Source organism: Colius striatus, chromosome 10 (assembly GCF_028858725.1).
Source record: "Colius striatus isolate bColStr4 chromosome 10, bColStr4.1.hap1, whole genome shotgun sequence".
Classification (NCBI taxonomy): domain Eukaryota; kingdom Metazoa; phylum Chordata; class Aves; order Coliiformes; family Coliidae; genus Colius; species Colius striatus.
This window is the reverse complement of record NC_084768.1, coordinates 8,924,808-8,946,531: the sequence shown is the minus strand read 5'-3', so window position 1 is coordinate 8,946,531 and position 21,724 is coordinate 8,924,808. Positions and strand designations below refer to the sequence as shown.

Below are 21,724 nucleotides of genomic sequence, written 5' to 3'. Positions count from 1 at the left end.
GCATCCTCTCCAGCACAAGGACATTGCTCAGTGTCTGACCTGCTGCACATGTTAAAGAGCCTGCTGTGTTCTAAATAGCAGAGGCAGAGAGGCGCAACTATGTGAGAAGGTCAAGGACTTGGTGGTGCCTCTTTGGCTAAAGCATGGAGACCTATAGGGTCATGCAACAGTTCTCTCCAGGATAACACTGTGTCCTTCAGGCATACAGCTGTTCCAGCTGGAAGTCTTTTCCAGCATTAACACACTCAAACTTTTTATTTTCAGTAATTAAGTCAAGAAAAGCCTATGTTGCAAAAATAAATCCTTCCAAGATGTGTTCCATACACGAAAATGTTTTTTGTTTACAAATCTCCCAAAAAACTCCCCAAGAACAGAGAGGCCATGAGGTCAAGCAGAGACTATCAGGAAAAGAGTGGGGCTATCCATGCTCTCTCAGCTTGCCCTGCTCATCTGCACAGAGCATTAGTGCAGTCAGGTCCTGCTTTCTGCCAGGATACTTGCCAGAACACTGACAGTCCCCGGGGCCTAGCTCACCAGCTGTGGGAGGAAGAAGCCGTGTAAGGGAAGAGCAATCCTCAAGAAACGATGCAGCAGCCACCTGATCAGTCTCATCCCAAGAAAAGAGATGAATGAGAAACATGCTCCAAATATAGAAAAAACATAGCACTAAGGAACCTGCAGACAGAACCTAATTGTGGGGATCTCAAACATGACATTCTCAAGTTGAAGGATGATTCTCTTCCAGGCAAAATCTACATATTTTTTTGTTCCTTGGGACATTGTGAAAATAATTTCCTGATGATGAAAAACCACCTGATAAATGTAAATGTTGAGTGCCACTAGAAATCCTGAGGTATTAATTTGTAGTCCAGAGCAAGCCTGACTGCTACGCAGAGAGCTGGGAGCAGTGGCCACACAAACAAGCAGAATACTAATTAACTGTCTGCTCTGCAAGGGCAAGATCTCCTGAGCACTGCACAAGGAAGCAGCCCTAGAGAAGAGTGGAACAGCAGTGCACATAATTAAAAGACAACCTCAAAACACACCTGCAAAAAAGCAGAGCCTGTGACTTTACAGACCTGCAATGTCTGTAAACAAGGACTGAAGAAAGTTATTACAGGGAAGGGACAAGAAGGGGTTAAAAAGTTAGAGGCACCTTTTGCATTCAAATGGACCACTTCCCTGCCCCTTGGGCCCCTCCATGTGTTGGAAGGGCAGCAGAGAGAGAGAGACTCCTCACTCTCAGCTCAGAGCACTTGGATCACACTGAGGCTGCTTACATACAAGCCTGCACCTGAAGTCCAAACTCACACTTGGTCCCAGGCCAGTTTGGTTTCAATGTGCACATCTTCAGGAATTAAACGGGACAGCTCAAGCCCACACACTTGCAGGCTTCCGTTTTTTCAAAGGTGTGTTGCCTGACCACCTTTGATGACCATTTACAAGGATGATAAAAGAAAGGTACAGAAGGTCTCAGGCCACTCAGCTTCTTAAAAGCAAGAGCCCCTAGAAGAAAAGCCGTGCCATTTTCATAGCCCAGACAAGCTATTTTTAACACCAGCCATGGCTTATCAACCCTACAGAAGAGTTTGGATCAAAACTGTCATTCCATGACGAAGGCTGAAGAGAAAAACCGTTTGGCTCAAAACACCTGACAAGATGACTTTTACAGGAAGCGCCGAGAACCCCAAGGCATCTCTGAGGGTGAGAAGAGGGGACCATCACACATACCATAACAGTGAGAATCAGGGCAAAACATTCTCTGAAACCTTGGTGATGTAATCTCTTCCATTTGGAAAGGTTTATTAGATTAAATATAAGAATTAAGTGCTCTGGAAAGCTATGATGTTGTGCTTTGAATATGTGTGGAATTTCACTTATCTTACAAAACCCACAGAGGGTTTCCAGGTATTCCAGCAGTAAGGGTGATGGCTACCCACCTGTCTAAGGCTACCACTGCTCTAACTTGAACTAGCAAGGCAAAACAGTGTCTGAGACATCACCAACTCCAGCCTTACCCCAGATGTGTACCAGAGCAACAGAAAACTCCCTTCTGTTTGAGGAGAGGCCTGCCAGACACAATGTTCTGCTCGCCATTATGCCAGCCAGCACCAGCACCTTTCTAGCTTAGCTCTGACAAGATACACTCTGCACAAAGGACAAGAATTTCACTCAGGAGGGGCAGCTTAGAAGGTGGTGGCTGTGAAGACACAAGAGCCTGCAAATCCAGACAGCTAGCATAAAGTAAGGCATACAGTTTGAAATGTTGACAGTGTGATAGAGATACTGGCTGCTGCAAGACACTGCGAACTTCTTGTTCTGTGACATCCACATGCTTTTACTTTGTGGCCCATCACCACTCTCAAATATATCCCAACACACTAAATTCAGACTGTATCTGGCTTAAGTTGCAGTTGTTAGCTAGGAATAGCTTCCAGCCATCAGCCAATTAAGAAACAATAGAAGTTGTTATAAAAATCCTGTTGTACCATTTCAGGAAGGCTTCCCAGGCCTTACTGTATCCAAGAGCATCAATCCTTCCTGCAGTTAGAGACCTGCAGCACATCTCTGCATTAAGCTTGCTCACCTCTTCTGAGGGCTCAGTGTCATAGACAACCCTCTCCACTCTTCTGGCTCAAGTCCTTTCAGGCAAAACAGAGCTCAAGGCAATGTTCTGTGTCCTGCTGCAGCATTGCTCCTAGTCCCAGAAAAAAACCCAACCTTTATTCCTGATTTATTCCAAGAAGCAATGCAGAAGTACTTGCTCCTTGTTGACACAAGACTAGTGGAGAGAGACCTGTCTCATCTTACAACTCTGCTCCCAAGCTGCAGCCCCAGGACCCAAGTATACATATTCCTGGCACATGTTTGTTATTTGTGTTCACAAAGGCAGGGATGCAATGCTGCAGTTAACAGTCAGGGGGCTGCATCAAGACAGAACCTGAAGCATCAGCTACCTGTTTATCTGCCTGGGTAGCCACAGGGTTATCATCCATCTGCAGTGAAACATTATCTGCTTCAAGCCTGCACAGGTCTCAGTCTGTCAGTCAACCAGTCTGTTTTACATCATCACTGCAGCCTTTCTACTTACGAGATCAGACTCATGACTTCAAGATCTAACCAACAGTCCAAAACACTGATAATCCAAACATGAATGCTTCTGAGCATCTGTCTGGTTCTGCTCTATGGATGTGGGATCTTCCTTCTTGCTTGCAGTAAGCCAGCCTTTATTTACCTTATTTCCCTGCTCAGGAGGTAGCACTGGGGCAGCATGCTTTGAGGAAAAGAGGTTCACCTGTCCCATTCCTCCTATTGCTTTCAGTCAGCCTGATACTCCATGCCACTCCCTCACGGCTGTCACCTTCCAGTGCCCATTCATAAGGAAGGCAAAAAAAAAGCAAAAAAGAGCCATCCTGCTCTGCTCCAGTTCCTGTCATAGCCATGACATGAAGAGGATGAACTGCAGCAAAGTCCTCATGTTCCTGGGCTCCAAACACAGGACGCACAACAAGGAAGGTTCTTCTAGCCAGCACTCTGCTCCAGGCCCTCAATCAGTGCCAATTCAGACAAATTTGTGTTGTTACACTGATGACATGCAAACTGCAGGTAGTGTCTAACTTGCCTGTTCCTTCCAGACATGTCAGGATTAGATATCTGCCTTCCATGATGTAGAGCTGGCCCCAAGAAAAATTCTGAGGGCATTTTTATGGCATCTTTCATAGTGGGAAAGATCCTGGAAGCAAGCATCAGAGCCATTATTGCTCAAATCCCCCACAGCTGACTGTACAGAGACAAGCCAAAAGGCCTCAGATGACTCTTCAGAACAATCATTTAGCAGCACTAGAAGGATCTTCCTTTCAGACCCACAACACACCTCTGCTCAGTGTAGAGCAGCAAGCACAACCCCTAGCCCCCAAGGCCAGGTCCCACCTTACCTGCAGGGAGAAGGTCAGTGCAAGCTCCGTTTCCACATGTCCACTCGGGGGCAATACAATCTCGTGAGAGCGCAGGATGCGCTTGGATCCCTGCACAGACACAAAGTCCATCGGGTTAATTCCCCAGAAGCCAGCCCTTGCATACCACCCCAGCCCTATTTACTGAAAAAACAGGAAACATTGTCAGGGACTACCACAGAGAGAGTGAATGGATGGGTCTGACCTTGCACTTCTGTGAAATATTAATGAGATCAAAGGGAGATATTTGACTAATAAAGAATTGGGCATATTTACTGTCCCCTAAAGAAAACAAAGCAGCTTTTGTTCTGCCAAACCCTAGCATTCAAAAGCTGTGAGTCAACCCTCACCCCTCCAGCTCAAGTCTCATACTTTTACTTCAGACAATAGGTACAAGGCTCATCATCTCCTGGGTCTGGAGGCTGCAGCGTCACACTTAAATCTATGGTGTTTGCCATGACAGACTGGTCTTTTCTTTTTGTGCACACACCCCTCCCTGGGAAAGAGGAGATTTTAACCTGTTTAAACAACTGCTAGTGAGGGTTATTAAAAAAAATGAAAATATCCACTAAGCATGGCAGTGGAGGCTGGAGACCCCAGAGCATTACAGGGCAACTCCAATTCAACGCTGCGTTTGGGCTGCTGCACAGACTGAGTTACGGGGCTATTTACTGAGTGAGCATTTCATTCAGGGAATGTTTCAGACAAAACTAGCAGGAAAACATGACAGACTGCTGCCTAGCAAATCCTTCTGCGCTGTTCAAACAGAGTGGCAAGTTTCAGAGGTCCCTGGCTCAATGTTCTGCTGAGGCTGCAGATCTGGCCTTGTCCAGACGGGCTGATCTCCCAGAAACACAGAACTGTAGCTCTCAAAAAAGAAGCATGTGGGAAATCAGAGACGGACTGCAGGGGGTAAACATCTCCCAGCTACATCTGAAGGAAAATCTGGTCTGCCCATACCAGCTTCAGATATCATCCTGAGATGAGAGAGAAGCAGCCATCCCTTCCTCCTCAGACACATGGCTCAGGCAGTCAGAGTGAATGCTGTGATTTGCAGCAGTTCCTCAGCTCCCTCACAACACAGCGCCTCTGTGGAAAAGCCGAGGTTCCTGAGCCCCAGAGCACATCAGAATATAAGACAGCAGGGCTGGGTGAGCAACTCAAGTGCTCCCCCCAGGAAAAGCAGCACGCGTGCAAGTAAAGCACAGCCATAGCCTTGCTGCTGGCAACAGCAGCATCTGTTCCACTGGCGCAAAGCTCCTAATAGCAGCAATCTCGCTTCCCTTGTTATGCAACCCGAAATCTAATGAAAGACCAAATATAGCTGCTTTTAAAACACTGCAGCTGATAAATAGAGCAACGGCTCGGGAAATATCAGTTGACAACTCTTCAAACATCACTGTTCAGGCAGGAGGCTGCAAGGAGCCATGGGAAACGCAGGTAGATGCTCTCATTAGGTCTGAGTTCAGTCATTTCCCCTGGAAGGACTCCAGCACCTGACACCTCTCTCTCTCTTGCAATTCCTCATACAAAGGCATTGAGTCATTTGACAGAGATCATATATTTGATGATCCAGTATCACCAGCCTCAAACAATAGCCATGTCAGAAAGCTGAGTGCTAGCAAATTAAGTGTCCCTGAAAGAGCTTGTCAGCATCATCACTGTAACCTGCAAGCCATAAAAGGGACTTTTAATAACAGGGCTTCGAGTCTGCCTCTATCTGAGACAACTGCAATGCTACCATTAAACAGCGCATCACAAAGAAGTATGAGTGCTGATCCACTCCCAAGGTGAGATATCCTCTAGGACAGCAGTCATTCCAGCCACTGTCACCTCTAGGTCATCCACTGGAAGGACATAGCAAAGTCCAAAGAATGACGGCCTGTGGATGTGAGCTGCACCTGGCACTTGGCAGATGACCACCCCAAACATGGGGTGCCTTCCAGCTCTTCAAGGATACGCCACGGTGTAGAAAGGACCACTGAAGAAGTGCTCAGGTCCAGGGTCTGACTTACTGGAGCAAGGCAGATCACAACATGCACTGACAATAGACAAGAAAGTCCCACATGTTAAAACTCCCTCTGGACTTGCAGGTCTGGGGCAGAATTTCCAACCTTTTCACCCACAAAGTGTAAGCAGTCAGCAGTAACCTTGGCAGGAGAAGGTTTTCTCTTGTAAAAGCTACTGAATTCTCCAATCTGTCATGTTCTGCACCTAGATCATTCACTGACAAGCCTCAAGCCCTCACAAGTGATGCATCCACCATCTAGGACTATAAACATGGAAACCCCTGATAAGCAATATCTGACAGCCTAGGAACACATAGCTGTGATTTTTCTGAGGCTCCCATGAATCCAGGTGCCTGAAAGGATTCCCTGCCTTTCTGCTCCCTGCTGTGGGTGTGTGAACTCCCTCCAACACAGAGGGATATATTCCTACCCCAGCTGGACTGCTCGGGGAGATGAGAGATGCTGGTTGTTCTTGTACCACAGAGCCTTCATGATTTCAGTTTCCAAGCTCTATTGTATGTGTTTTGACAAAACCATCTCTCTACAAGGTTTTTCCTGGTTCTTCATTTGAAAAACATTTGCTTTTCAGCATGGTTAATGGTATTTTTCTACTTATAGATGTGCTAGGCCTTTACTCATTATGTACTTTGGCATTTGCAGTGATGGGGGCACATGAGCCAAACTGATGCTGTGACGCACAGTGGAACAGAGTCCCTTTCCCTCCTAGCCTGCCTCCAGGCAGTGTGACCTACATGTAGGCACCCAATTAAATGGTACAAACGTCTGCTGTGAAGTGGGTTATTTACTTAGGATGACAGCTGTATTTGATGGAAACAAATTAAAACGTACAGGTACTCTACAAAGCCACTGACAAGCACCCGGCTACGAAATGAGCTGTAATCCTGATAGCAGAGCTGCCCACCAGCAGAGCAAGGCCCAGTCTCCAGATCCCCCAAATCAGGACTAATTTACCAAGTTGTTCATCTCTAAAGCGAACTGAAGCATATTAAATAGAGAACCAGGCTTGGATTTAGTGACAGCTCACGAAGAGGTGACAGTATATAATCTGTAAAGAGCATTTTACATAGAGATAAGCTCATACTGATCCCCCAGTGAACAACATTCTTTGCTTACAACAGTGAAATTCAGTAGGAACATGGGGGAATGGTGATAAGAGGCTCTCCACACATCCAGAAACCCTGGTGTACTTGAGAAGTCCATTGCTGCAATGGTCCCTCACATATAGGTGAGGTTCAGTTGAGGTATCTGCCAGCATTTTTACCCAAGCAACACATTTAACTCTTAGAACTGAACAACAATTACCTGCATTTTGACAGCAATGACCCCAGAAATAAGCTCCTTATCCAATTCCTTTAAGACTACCAGTTTCTTTAATGTCAAGCTGCACAACCTGCAAATAGGAACAGAAGAGAAAGTCAGAATCATGCCTGAAAAAGGAAAAGTTCTGAAGAGCTTTTACACACAGCACCATCCAAGTGTGAAGAAGAACAGGCCCTGTACACAAGCCACACATTAATACAGACATAAAGAGAGCAGAAATATGTGAGGCGTCCCTGGCTTTTCAGACTGAATTTCTTCAACCTTTCACAAATAGCAGGAGGCAGACAGCAAGTACATCTCTGATACAGACTCACAGCCACATGTGAGCACCTCACAGTGCTGACTTCCACTGACCACAGCCTGGGAACTTCTGCTCTGAGTCAGTGCAAAAGCTTTAGGGTCAGAGGAATTAAATTCCAGGAATATAAAAGCACTGGGACAGACTAATTTTAAACTTGGTCTACAAAGCGTTCCTAGATTGTTGGCTTTTTCTGTTTCAGACTCCTGGCTCTCAACAATCTCACTCCCACCTCCTCTTGTCAACCCACACATTGTCCTCCTCACTCCCAAACAAAAGTGCTAGCAAATGGCTCAGGCACATCTAATGGGAAAAGGAAAAAAAAACAGAAAGAAGGAGAGGACTCAAACAGTGCCCTCTGGCCCTGGCGTTCACATGCCACACATATGCAACTAAATCACATTCTTTACCCAGGCAATGCTACATTGTTCTGGTTCAAGCTGTTTGCATTTCTGCCTTCCAGCACAGGGAGCTTGGGAAGGGATAAAGTTTGGACTAGGTGCAGAAGAGTCAAGGCTCTGAGGTAATGGGAGCACAGTATTGGCACTGTCTCAATTTCAAGCAGTTACCACCAGCTGCTGTAATTAAGAAGGCATGCCTAGAAGCAAACTGCAGGGAAAGACAAACCTGAAGACAACTCAGCTGGAGGAAAGCAGAGGCCAGAGAAAGCTGATGAGTGGTCTCTAGTAACCAGACATCATCCATTATGCTGGCCAAGAGCCAGCACTGCCTTTTTGTTAGGCCCCAATCCCATGACACAGGCATCTTTGGCCTCTGCCATGGGATGTTAGCAAGCATCAGCATGGCTCCTGTGAAAGTCACTGCAGAGCTTTTTCTCCCAGATGAAGTGTAATATCAGGGCTGTTTGTGAAGGGGCCAAGTCCTGCAGCAGATGAGAAGGGATGAAGAGCTGATGCTGGATTTTGGTGCAGGCCCAAGCAGCAGTAGCACAAGTGCCATTGACTGAAGCCTGCACTTGAACTACAGGACTCCACACTAGTGCCAGGAACCTGAACAGTCACCACTGCAAGGGTATCTTGCACCTCCACCACCTTCTTTTCCACCACAGTAGGACACCAAAATATTGCTTTGCTGCAATGTCTGAAGGTAGATATCATCAGTCTGGGTGCAAAACTGCAGGAGAGGTGCAGCTAAAGGCTCTTCCTGACAGAAGTAGTGGCAAAGGCTGCAGCAAACGTTGCCTGCCACATCCAGAAACACCTGTGTGATTCTTAGCTCTTCACTCAGCCCTCAGCTGGGCTTCACTCAAGCACCTCTCCAAACCTTCCAATGCCAGCCTCTTCTCCACCCCAGCCCACTTTCTTGCTCTCCCTGCACCAGTTCCCTCTATCAGCCCCTCAAAAACCAAGAGAAAGAACTGAAATCACTCTCCTTCACAGTTTTGTAACAGAGGACAGCACAGACAAGAGATGCTACAGAAACTGGAAGGAAGATGGAAAAACTGGGCCTGCCTAGGCCTCCATTCTCCTGTGTCACAACACCAGCAGCTGTGCACAGTGTCAGAGACAAACGTGCTAGAGAGCATGAGCCTGGAGGAGGCTGAAGGGTGCTGGAGGAGGGATGCCAGGAGCAGGCCTGGACAGCTGCAGCCGCTGCTGGGCTGGCCAGGGGGAACCTAAGCATGCTTTGCCCCATGGGCAGAGCCTCCCCGTGACTGAACTGGGCATCTGCAGCAGCCAGAGAGCACAGGCCAGGGCATTCCACTGCAAACCCAGGTGACCCTGTGCACTGGAAGCCAGGTGAAGTTGCATCCTTCAATCAGGGGTGCAAGAAAGGCCGCTGGCTTTCCCTTCACATCCTGAACAGAATAGCAAGCACGGACACACGTGGCCACTGCAATGAAGCAGCCAGGCCACGATCTTAAAGAAGGAGGCTGTGGTGCCATTTGTTTTCTTTGTACACTGTAGCTGGAGGACAATGGCGCTCAGCTTGCCAAAACCCACAGAGCTCAGGCTGGTCAGGTGCTGAGAGCAGAGGTAGGACAACACACTGGCATTGTCTCAGCTGACAGGCAAGGAACAAAGGCCTTTTCTCTCCAGCCCCAAGCTCGAGGATGAAAAAGGTACAGGAAGAAACAATGGTGTTCTCAGCACACAGAGCAGAGCACAAGGAGGGTGTTCTGTTCTCCCGCTGGCCATTTCTTCAATTCATCATTTATGAGCTTTGATCCAGCCCTGTGGAGCACTTGCTGCTTGGAAAAAAAAAATTAAAAAGCCTTCTTTACAGGGATCAGAAAAACAAAAGCAGTTAAAAAGACATGGGACACATCTGCTTTCTTTATCCCCCATCGCCAGGCTGCTGATATGAAAAGGCGCTTCACACAAAAAACAATGAAATGTTTATATTCCCCATTGGGGGTGGGGGGGGGATCAAAAATCAGAGACAGTCTAAACCTCACCAAATTACTCTTCCCCTCAACATGCATACAGTTCCAAGTCTTTGGTCTAAGTTTGCAGCTTACAAATCAAAGCAGCCTTCAGAACATGTGGCAGAAAGGGGCCATACCTTACTCAAATAATCATGAAAAGGAATATTCCAAGCATATCCTTGTATCCAGAGCCAGCATAGTGGCATTGTCACCAGCACAAGGATCCTGAACTGCTCACATCTGCAGGTATGGCAAGGACTTGTTTGCCTTAATTGCCTCTGATAAGCGCTGCACCTCCTTCCATACACTTATCTTTTGCCTAGCTTTTGCTGTACTTTTGTCAAGTCTCAGGGATCAGGAACGGGATCGGTCTCACAAAACATTCCTGTCAACAAGCCTGTTCAGATTAAACATTGGTAAGAAAAACAGGACAGATTCAGGTGGACCTGGAAGGATCTGAAAAAAGAACAAGGCTACATTTAAAAGTTTCTAATGCAAACACATGATCCCAGTGAACACAGCCTAGCAAACACACACGCAACACAAGGGGAACTGAGAAAGCATCAAGTCTGGAGCTGAATGGGCCTGAAGTATGTTAAGCAGTCTATAAAATAAGATTGGGACTACAATAGAGGAGATGCAGACAAACTCTCTTTGCATGTTTGTTTCACCAGTGACCTACAGTTGCACATAGGGAGTAAGGCTAAGCAAAAGCACTAAAAGTTAGCCTAAGTAGTGTTAAACAGGGCAATGGAAATCTAAGCGCCAAGATTTCCACTGTCTTTTGAAGGTTCATAGTAGATCTCCCTGCTAAGAGTACAGCTGGGTCCCACACAGCAGCAGGCAGTGCCTGCTGAGGAGCTTGCAGCCCCTCCAGTCACAAATGTTCGCCCCCTGGTGAGGAGGCACAAGGTAAATGCATGACCCCATTCTAAGGTTAACAAATCATGAGACAGCTTAATGTGTTCAACAAGAATAAAACTCGTGTCTTTTTCCTTCACTGCTCCAAGAACACAGTTTTAAAGAGGAAACCTGGACCTGCCCCAATGGTTTTCACTGGCCCTGCTAGTGCCAGTTGTGCTGAATAGCTTCATCATGAGCTCTTTGCTCAAGGAGGCAGTTATCTGCAAAGAACATGACATTTTGGTAACTGAGATCCAGCAAACGTGTCCAGAACAATCAAAGTGTCACACTCTTTACTCACTGGATGTTTTGCTTTTGCATCCCTCTGAGTAGGAAGATCAGGAAAATAAACTCCCTTGAAGAAAGAGTCTGTCTCACTGAATTAAATGTCTGTTTCTCCACAGGGAGCACAGTAATTGTGCTGAGACCTCACTCATGCAGAGATAGTCAAATCAACAGGAAGGAAAAATTAAAAATTAAAGACCTGTATTTTAATTAAGTCCCACAGAAGTTGAGAACAACAGATGCATCCACAGCTATAGGGGACTCCAAGTGCAAGATTGGAAGCTGAAGCAGGAAGACTATATACTATACAGACACCCTTTGTCCAGGTTGAAAGCTGTGAAGACAGTTCGCAGCAAAAATGTTTCATGACTGGAGCCCTCTCCTCCAAGGTCTCTACACCTCAATCAGCTGGAATGGAATTGGTTTCCATTTGGTCACCTGAGAGTTTCACATCACCCAAGTTACTTCAGCATTTCAGAAGAGCAAAGCAGTCTCCTGTTGAGCACCACAGTGCTCAACTTCGAGTGTTTTGCTCTGAGCTGACACTTTACAGCCAAGTGAGTCCCAAAATAAATCTCGAGCCACTTGAAGGAGGAGGGAGGCAGCCGCCTACACACCCACTTGCCCAGACAAACAGAGCCATTCTGCACATAGCTAAAGGGGCATCTGGGTAGGAGAGGCTGTAGTGAGAAGCCCTGTACAGCATTTTTCAGAAACAGCTGCTTAAGGAAGGTATGAACACAGGCAGTGCACCAACAAGCAACTGCACAAGCAGTTTCTTATTCCTGCTTCACACATGCCCAGGAAAAACCAATGGATGCACTAGTTGCTGCACTTACATACCAAAGGCAGGGCTCTTGAATAGCTCCAGCCCAGCCTGCAACAAAGCACCATGCAGCCACTCCCTCCCTCCCTCCCTTCCCTACAGCTCCTGTAGGATGGGGAAGGGAATTGCAAAAGAAAATAAAAAGTATAATAATAGTGATTGAGATAAACAAAACCCAAGAAAAAGACAAATGATGCCCAATGCCATTGCTTACCAACCACAGACTGATGCTCAAGCAACCCCTCACACTCAGTTCCCCCAGTTTACTTAATGGGCATGGCAACCCATGGTATGGAACAGATCTTTGGCTAGTTTAGGTCAACTGTCCTGGCCATGCTCTCTCCCAGCTCCTTGTGCAAACACAGCCTCCCCCCACCCCCAGTCCACTCACTGGCAAGACAGGGCGAGAAGCAGAAATAGCCTTGATGCTTGCTAGCACTCCTCAGCAATAACCAAAACATCCCCATGTTATCAACATTCTCTTCAGCATAAACCCAAAACACAGTCCTAGAGCAGCTACTAGGAAGAAAATTATCCCATCTGAAAGCAAAACAGCTCCGTACTGGTCTAGAAATTAGCTCAGGGACAAAGCAGGGGAGAAGAGCTATCCTCTAAAGTCACTGAAGCATCAGTGGAGTCTTGGGAGAGGGTAGCAATGGTAGAAGCTGCAGAAAGAGTGTTTCTTCACTTCCCAAACCTTATGAGCTAACCCCCTAAAAATTATCTAATATCATTCTCATTCTCAGGCAAGCTCCAAGACAAGAAAAAATTAAATGGCCAAATCATACCAGAAACACAACCTGAGTAACCTGCAAAGAACTGTAATAGTCCTATATCAGTCTCTGCTTACTACTTCTTCCACATCACCAAGCTAAACAGCAACCTTCAGCCAGTTGTTCTGGCTACAGATCCATTCAAGTGAGCTTTAAGAAGCCAGGAAACAACTGCAGAACAAATATTTTCATCGTTCCTGTTCTCAAGGATCTTGAAATCCTCTTCCCAGCATTAACACAGAGAATTAAGCTTTTAAGATTCTAGAGACTCAGATCCACAGAAATGCTGTAGCAAGCAGGTCCCATTCAGACAAGGTAAGAGGATGGCAGCTTATTTTATGCAAAAGGCTCTATCCAGGACCTCACAAGGACACATATGCACAGCCAGACACTATCCTTTTACAGCTGAAATACTGCCCTGCTCATTTCAAATGTGTTTCAAGTATATCTGCTCCAGACTGGGATCTTTTAAAACTGTTTCAGACCTGAAAAATTTTGGCACCCTTGCCCCTTTTGCATGCTCAGAGTTCTGCATGAGCACATTTGCCACTTTGGGAGCAACGTGCAGTTAATACGAGTACGGATTAAAGCACATCTCAGCTGAGATACTCCAATCCAACATATCAGTTGGAAAACACAGAGCTGTCTTCCTTTAGTGAGACAAGACCTTGCTGGTCAGCCCTAGAGGACTCACTCAAGTCAGAATGGGATCAAGATCACCACAAGCCAAATAACTCCACCTCATAAAACACAGGGTTTACATACTCCATTGGTCCTTCTGATTTCTTAGTGCTTCAGTAGTCTAGAAAAGAAAGGGCACTACTGAGACACAGCAATGCTGGTGAAACTCACAGGACTTAAAGCTAAATCTCCACAGCTCCACGTACTCTTCGGGTAACCAAGCAAAACTTCTTGTGCAAGCTGGTAGCTGTGTCACACCATGTTCTGACTACCTGTCTGAGACCAGATGCATTCCAACTCATACCAGCAGGACATCAGCCTGTCTGTCATCAACTGTATACATCCAGGTACATGCTCTGAACTGTGCCTCTGAGAAACAGCAGCTTTCTCTCCCTTTATGAAGTTGTTTCAGCACCTCACTTCACACATCTGTCGACCTCAGTTACGATCTCTGTTCTTGCACACACTGCTACACATTTGACTTCTCATTCTTCATTTTGCTGGTTTCTAATCCCTTCAGAGTGTGACTTAGAGGGGGAAAAAAAAAGACCAGCCATGAAGCAGAGACTAAGTCTGTTTCTCAGAGAGGAAATGTAGTGCAAAGGAGTTAGGCAAACCCACCTATGTTTTTACACCGTGCTGCCTGTAAAGCCAAGTACAGGCATAAATTTAAAGACACTTCTTCTGGCTTGCCCCTTTCAGATTTGGCATCAAGGACTGCACGGCACCATGACACCAAAGTGAGCATCAATGAAGGAGCCTGTGGTACTGGTGGATTAGGTTTGATCAATGTTTTTCAAGTTTGAAGTCAATAAGAAGGTGCTTTATTAGCTTTCAAGACTAAAGTCAGCAAATAATGAAAAGCAGATTCACAATTAAGGCTTCTTTGACAGACCATCAAGATTACATCTTCTATACTATAGATGACAAACACATCTGGTATTGTTTTATTCATTTATTAGCAGCTGGAGTAACCAGAGGTACCACCGCCAAGGAGCAAGCAGCAAGATAGTCAGACCAAGCAGAGCCACATTCACCTGACCAAAGGCCAGTGATAGCTATGGCTCTAACACGCTTGCAGGAGATGCTCATGCACTGCAATGCAACCTCTTGTCCAGAAAGCCTTGCAGCACTGAAATGCCAGTCTCCCATTTAAGCTACTTAGTAAGAGCAGTCAAAGTGGCACATGTCAGGGAGAGGGAGTCTTTAGGATGCAAGCTGGTAAAGTCATTTCTTTCAGCTAGTCAGCAACAAAAGCACAAAGCCTATGGGAGCCAGCCAGGGTGGAGGGCAGCTCCTACCACATACCTGACAGAACCCAGCAGCCCTCCCCTCCCTGGCTCATCCTTCCCTCACATGCCTTCCTTATGCAACCTGCATTCTCTTCTCTGGCCCCCTGTCCCAGACAGCAGTGCCTGTCACACAGCAGGCTCATCAGCAAGATTGGCCATTCCAGGCATGCTAGGAGTCTGCCAGGAGCCATTCCCATCTGCCCCTGAACCCTCTGGGACTAGTAGGAACTGCATAAAGTAGCCAGCAGATGAGAAGGACCATCAGAGCTGAAGGCTTCCTGATCTGTCCACATTTTGTTGCAAGGCACATGTCTGCCTTTCTTTGCACCAGCATCTCCTTCCCAAGCTGACAGTGCTGCATCTGGCTTCAAGAACAAAACCAGTCTTCCAGCACACACCGGAGGAAATCCTTGCCGTGATAGCTGTTATAGGCACCAGTCAGTGAGATAAAAGGGTTAAAGAAAATGCTCCAAGGTACTTGCTTTTTCCAACACTTGCCCTGCTAGGCTGATAACCCTCCTATCCTCCTCCACCACATCCAAGCCTCAGCCCTCAAGACAGCATCCCCAAAGGCAGCAGTAGCAGCACAAGGTTGGGAACTGTAACATCTCCACAGCAACTACAGATGTCACAGTCCACACCTGAGCAGCTCCCACAACCACAGAACAAATGAGACCAGCTCCTCTGACAGCCTGTTTGTTCTCCCTCATTGCCCTCCAGAGCAGTCTGATGGCAAATCCTCCTTTGTCACTGTGTTGGGAACTCTATTCTCCAAACAACCACTCACAGCGGCCTCCCTGCCCTATGCCAAAGGCCTGTACTAGCTTGGCAGTGAGGAGCCAGAATGCACGTGAGCGCAGGCAGAGAGAAGTGCTGCATCAATCAGGCTGGTTTAGTATTTTCTTTTTGACAGGAGGACAGGTCTCCAAGCACTCTTGCACTCCACTACTTTCACAATGGTGCCCAGCAAGAATTTGCTGCCACCTGATGCTGTGCATTCTGAGCATTCCTGTTAACTACTTGGTATCCCAGATGTCACAGTACCAGCCACAGCACACAGTATCCCTAAAGCTTGTAAATCATTAGAGGCCAGGACTCAACCTGAAATATCTTGGTCTTCCCCTTTTTAAATGAGCCAAAGGCCTCCATCAAGAGGAAAAAGAAAAAAAAATGCCAAGAGAAGCCTTGACTTTGGACCCATGTCAGAAAAGCTTGTAATAAGAAGTTCAGTTCTGCTCGGGTTATCCGTCACTGTGATCTGTTCATCATGAGAAATCTGGACTAGGAAGCCTCCAGCTAAGAAATCAGTCAAGGAGAAGCAGATGGTTTCATTGTGCATCCAAATCCCAGCTTGCTCTCAGGGCATCTCTCTGTCTCATTTCCCTCCACCTCATTCTACATCACCTTCTGATGCAGAGGTGAACTGAACAGTCCGTCACTCCATAACCAGAAAGGCTCAGACTATGGGTCACAACAAGTTACTTCTCACTCAACCATCTCCAAATACTTCCAAGTTCACAAGCAAGTCAAGTGTGTGGCCCTCCCACACTCTGAGACATGTAATTCTTAAGACTTGGTGCTTGTCTGAAAGATAATGACCTTACACTACTTTGAATAGAGAGCCTTTCTGAAAACTGTTATAGGATTTTTTTAAAGGGAATTTTGTGGGTGGGTTTTTGTGTTTGCTGACCCACCTGGATCCAAGGTAGCAAGGCCAGGGCAGATGGCTCATTCCTAACAGACCATCATTCAGTAACCTTGATTAAACCAGTTGCACCAAGTGCCAGATGAACAGGGCTGGTTTCTGTTATGTGAAGTTTGCAATATGGCCTGAAATAAACAAGATGGGAGAACCACATAATTTAGAGCCCAAATGGCTGTTTGCTTTTTTTACTGAGAACTCAAAATGTCCTGTAAAGGCAGAGCAGTCAGCAGCAGCAAAAAACATTTGTGAACTTGGATGGTACGTTTGGTATTAGCCAGCACAGCAATCAAATATGCAAAGCATCTCGCCAGCAGGCTTGCTGTCAGACTAGAAGAACACTTCACAGATCCCATCGCTGCTCTCATTGCAGAAACTCTGTCAAAGCCTGCCGTTCTGGCTTTCCTCCAGATCAGCATGTGCAGCCAGCCACCTCAACACCTCACAGAGCCAGTGATCTGCACCGTTCCTTTAATCACTCCACAGTTAATGCTGGCTCCCTCCTTCCCTGCCTCCAGAGATGAATGGGATGACAGTCAAAGAAATATTTGAAATCAGTACTCAAGTTAAAAGTGGCATTTGTTGCACAACTCTCATCATGCCTCAAACATGGGAGAGCTATTTAGCATCCCAAAGTACGATTTCTTTCCAGCAAGCAGAGGTTCCAGAATTACAGCACTAGCAACCTAACTACAGAGCAGCAAAGGGAAAGTTGCAAGTTCAAACAGCAATGTATTTCAGAAGGAAGGTTAGGAGAACCACCAGCTCCACGCACTGCAATTTTTGCAGCTGTACCAAACACCCTGCATAATGCTGGCAGCAGCTCAGCTGTTTGCTCTGACAGCACCGTGGCACAGATGCACTGAGCTCCTCTGAGCCCCACCGCACCGGCTCAGCTGCGCACAGCCCCTTTGAATAGGGGGACTGCAACGCTGACAACTGCTATGCTCTCTGGCCACAGCTCAAAGGATGTTTCCAAATCAAATACATTAAAATAGTTATAAAAGGAAGGTTCTTCTTTCCCAGAAGCATTTATTTAGATTTGAATGGTGCCAGTTTTTACAAGGCAACAACACACAGCTGACAAAGCAGCCTCCATCAGTGCTAAATATAATTCACAAAGAACTCCGGATCCTGCCACTAAAGCTGCTGAACTCTATTCAGCATTAAACATATTGGAAACTCTGGTTAACATCCCTCAAACGGGAACAAAACATCGAGGGCAAAGCAGTTAAAACATACTATCCCTTGCAGATTTGTCTCCCCAGAAAGGAGAGGGTAAACTGAGAGGAGCCCTGCAATATTTATAGTGGTCAAAAAAGGTTTGAAAAAGCTAAACTGTTCAGGACTCCTTGCAAGCAAAGAAATGCCTCCTGATGCTTTTAGTTGAAGTTGCATTGTGCTCCAGCACCTAGCCTTTGTGTTTCTCCCATCAAGTATTCTGGGCAGCGCTTGCTCATTTGCACACTGTCTGTCTGCTGGAGTGCTCAGAACAACACAGATAAGCTGGGAAGGAAATCACCAAAGAACAGGAATAAGAGATCTAGTGAGATTCTAAAAACCAACCCTATTGCCCAGGCTGATGCAAGAATGAGGTGGCTGAAGTTTCACTATGCTACTACATACCCACCAGAATTGCATTAATGAACAGAAACAATGATCTCTTGTGATCTTTAAAGCTGATCCATGGATGTTACTTTTCAGTGAAGCAGCAGGGTTGCAAACAGCTCTTATTTTCAAAGTGCTTCTGATCCCCTCTCAGTAAGAGCACCTTCCTTTACGGACACTCCCAGGCTCCAGGTGATCTCAAAATGTCTTTCAGTAAGACTTTAAAAATGTCTTTCCCCCCACCCACAACCTCTCTCTTCACATCTAAATATACTGTGTATGCTCTACTTTAAAGAGCTGCTGCTGAAAAAAGAAAACACTTGTTTAGAAATAACCCAGCACCATGTTCTCTCTTTCCTTTTCTGTATAAAACCCCTCATGACTGAGATTTCACTGCATTTCTCACAAAAAAGGCAACTCAGACTGTGCTTACCCTCTTGTCTGAAAGCTTTATGCCATCTTCAAGTTTATTAAGTTTATTACGGGAAAACAGGACCTACAATTTTTACTAAAGGAGTTCAGAAGAATCACAAATGTCAAACACTTGCAGTGGCAAGCAGAACTCAGTGATTTGGTCCAGAGAAACATTTGCATTTCCTTAATATTCTAAACTTCAGCAGCTGTCAGAAGTTGAGCTGTCACGCAGAGATTCAATATTATTTAGACATTATATTTCTTTCGCATCATCGCAGGTGATATTTCATTCCTGAAAGCCATAAGGAAGCAGCAAAGCAAACAAATGCCTGAACGTGTTAGCTCAATTTGTTAAGAATATTTATGAAGGTATCAGTATGACCTGTGTAAACCAGCAAAACAGTAGGCTGTAATAGACACAAGGTGCTCTCAGATGCTAGTCTTCATTGCTTAGAACTTGTTCCAGACCCACATAAGACTTTTAATGCTGAATATAAGCAGTAAACCGGAAAGTGATTTATAACAATCATAATCCATTTGGTCCCCACAACCTTTCATCAGGCCTACAAGTTGCCACTGAACTGAGATTTATCAAGACAAACTGTAAATGCTCTACAGAATAAGCAGATGGAAGTAAATTGGGCATGAACAAGCAGAGGCTGGATGCAGGACAGCTCTCCCTCAGCGGGGTATTAAAGTTCACTCCTGGAGGGATTATTGAAGTGCTTATCCAGCACCAAGATAGAGTTACTCCATTTATGGACGTGATCACACCATTAGCTCACTCATGGAGACCAAACTGCAGTCAGACCAGTCTCAGCTCTCTGAAAACTTTCTCTTCTAATACCTTTGCCTGATGCAACCAGCTAACATTAACATGACAGAAATGCTAAGAATAAGAAAGGGGTATCAGCATCATGTTATGGTTGGTGCTCCTGTCTGTGGATGAGACGAGGAGCATCCTGAAAGCAGATGCACGTACTTAGGCTGTCAACATTTCTGTCACAGAAACAGTTGAGAATCATCAGTGAGGACAAGGACAAGTACCACAAGATTTATCCCTAATTTTATGCCCTCTTCACTCTGAGGATCATACTCAACCTCTGATTTTCACCCCATGACTAAAGCTAATACCAATCATATCAGACTTTGTACTGAGGCTTAGGGCTAGTCATACATGACATGTACTTATGTACATTATATGTTCTGACTGCTGAGATTTTTCACTAATAGCCTCAAATATGCTAACAAGCAAATGGAACACCACATTTTCTAATGCTATTAAAAGTTCCAAGACTGTCAGATAGAGATGAGATTTAAAAGGATGATGCAAGAAATTATTTGTTGGGATACCTGTAAAACATTAAACATCCCTCTCTTTGCCCATCTGTTACAGGCCAATATGAATCTATCATCCTCCATGCTCTTCTCCTTTGGAGTTGGGTACTTAAACCAAAGCCATGATGAGAGGCGCCATCACTATCTTTTCACATCTTAACAAATAGTAGGATAATGCCTTCCATATTAAGATTTCGCATGCAGTTTGCACGAAGTCTCCCAGGCCATGGTTGGGCATGACAGTCAGTGTCAAGGCAGTCAAACCCACGTCTCTGGAGAAATCATATTTTCCTACATTGTGAGAGAGAGAACAAGTAAAGCGGTTTTGGGGCTCCCACAACCCTGGTGAGCCTGAGCTCTCCAGTGAGCCAGAGCAGATTTGCTACCACTCCCCCAGTGTTTATTTTGAGCCCTCATTTCCACCACTGTAAATTAAAGGTCAGTTCATCAGCTCACAGCAAGTATCTCAAAACTATCTGAAGGAAAATGTTGGAGCCAAGAAGAATTCACTAGAGACTTCCATGTGTTATGAGAATTCTGACCACACATAAATGTTCCCATAACTACAATTTATTTGTTTTCACACCTGAATCAGCAAGAACACTGCAGAGACAGAAGCTCCCCCATGACTGATACTCATTAGGGTCCTCTGTTTGCAGATGTACCATCTAAAATACAGATTAGCTTCTATTCAGAGGGGGCCTCTTGGAGGGCTGGTGGAGACTGTATTCCCTCTCAGGAGAAAAGCCCAAAGCTACTCATGCTATAGCTTGGAAAATCTGGTGATAATTTTGGAACCAAGATAACCCAAGAGACTCTCAAGCAAGAGCAGCAGCAGCAGTCTGCTGGCAGAGGACAGAAAACAGCAGAACAAAAGCTAGAGAAGGAGCTTCAATTCACTGTTCAAGAGACAAGAACTGTGAGAGAAGACTAGATTAGATTAGAGAACTGTTCACACCAAACTATGCCAAATTTTGCCTTTGAACTGGTACAAGCCTTCTCTGATGTCCAGGATGTCAATAAATCTATTTCAATTTGCCTATAAACAGACATTGGCTCTTGGTATCGCTGCGATTCAGTCAGCCCCATACCAAATCCTGACAGCACTGGGCCATAGTGACTGCAACATAATACTGTATGCCTGCAGCTTCCAGTTGCTGGGCTTTGTTATGAACCATAAAAAGGAAGAAATCACAAAAGCAAGAAATCACAAAAGCCTCAAGCCTGATGGATCAATCCAAAGAGGAAAGAGTTGAAAAATGTCTCCATTCAGTGGGAAGGCAGAGGAGAGCTGCAGCCTGGAGTGCAAGACTGGATATTCCCGATGTTTCAAACATGAATAAAACTTTTGTCATGTGTCCTTTATTGTACTCCATGATGTACATGATTTGCATAATAAAATGCAGGGAGAGCAAAGAAAAAAAAAATCAAATCTATACCCTTTTCTCAGGGACACATCCTTCATACTTCCCTACTGTCCATCTACCCTACTTCAGACACCTCCTATCTGCACTCAAAAGCAGTGAGTAGTCAAAACACTCAGAGATTGATAAAAAGCAAGTGTTTTCAACAAAATCCTCTTTGTTATCACATGCTGATCATTTGGCTACTGGAACTACAAACCTGTTCAGAGAGATGCCTTAACAATGAAGTATCATTTAAAAATGCATCTGCAGCTGTGCATATTTCACTTCAGTCACAGGACTGTGTATTATACCTCAGCATATCCTTGCAGAAAAGAGGTGGGCTGTCAGGGGGGTGAGAAGGAGGAGAGAAAAGAAAGGAATTTCTGCTGAACAAAAGAGCTCCAAGAAAGTGATACAACTTTGCTGGAAGCTATTCTCAGCCCACTCAACATTTTTGATTGTATACAGACATACCAGAATTCCAACAAGGGGCATTTTTCCCAGCT

The 21,724-nt window shown here is 45.5% G+C and overlaps 1 protein-coding gene across 8 annotated transcripts in view; it reads right to left on the bottom strand.

Moving 5' to 3' along the window:
- Nucleotides 1-21,724, bottom strand: part of LOC104557891 (phosphofurin acidic cluster sorting protein 2) — an 80,820-nt gene that overhangs the window by 45,044 nt on the left and 14,052 nt on the right. For 7 of the 8 annotated variants that reach the window (XM_062003441.1, XM_062003448.1, XM_062003447.1 and 4 more), the window contains exons 2-3: nucleotides 7,286-7,373; nucleotides 3,936-4,025 (exon numbers count right to left, since the gene is read on the bottom strand). In XM_062003441.1, coding sequence (XP_061859425.1) covers nucleotides 3,936-4,025; nucleotides 7,286-7,373 — 178 coding nt within the window. The remainder of the gene's footprint in view (nucleotides 1-3,935; nucleotides 4,026-7,285; nucleotides 7,374-21,724) is intronic. The other variant, XM_062003449.1, reaches the window with a different exon arrangement.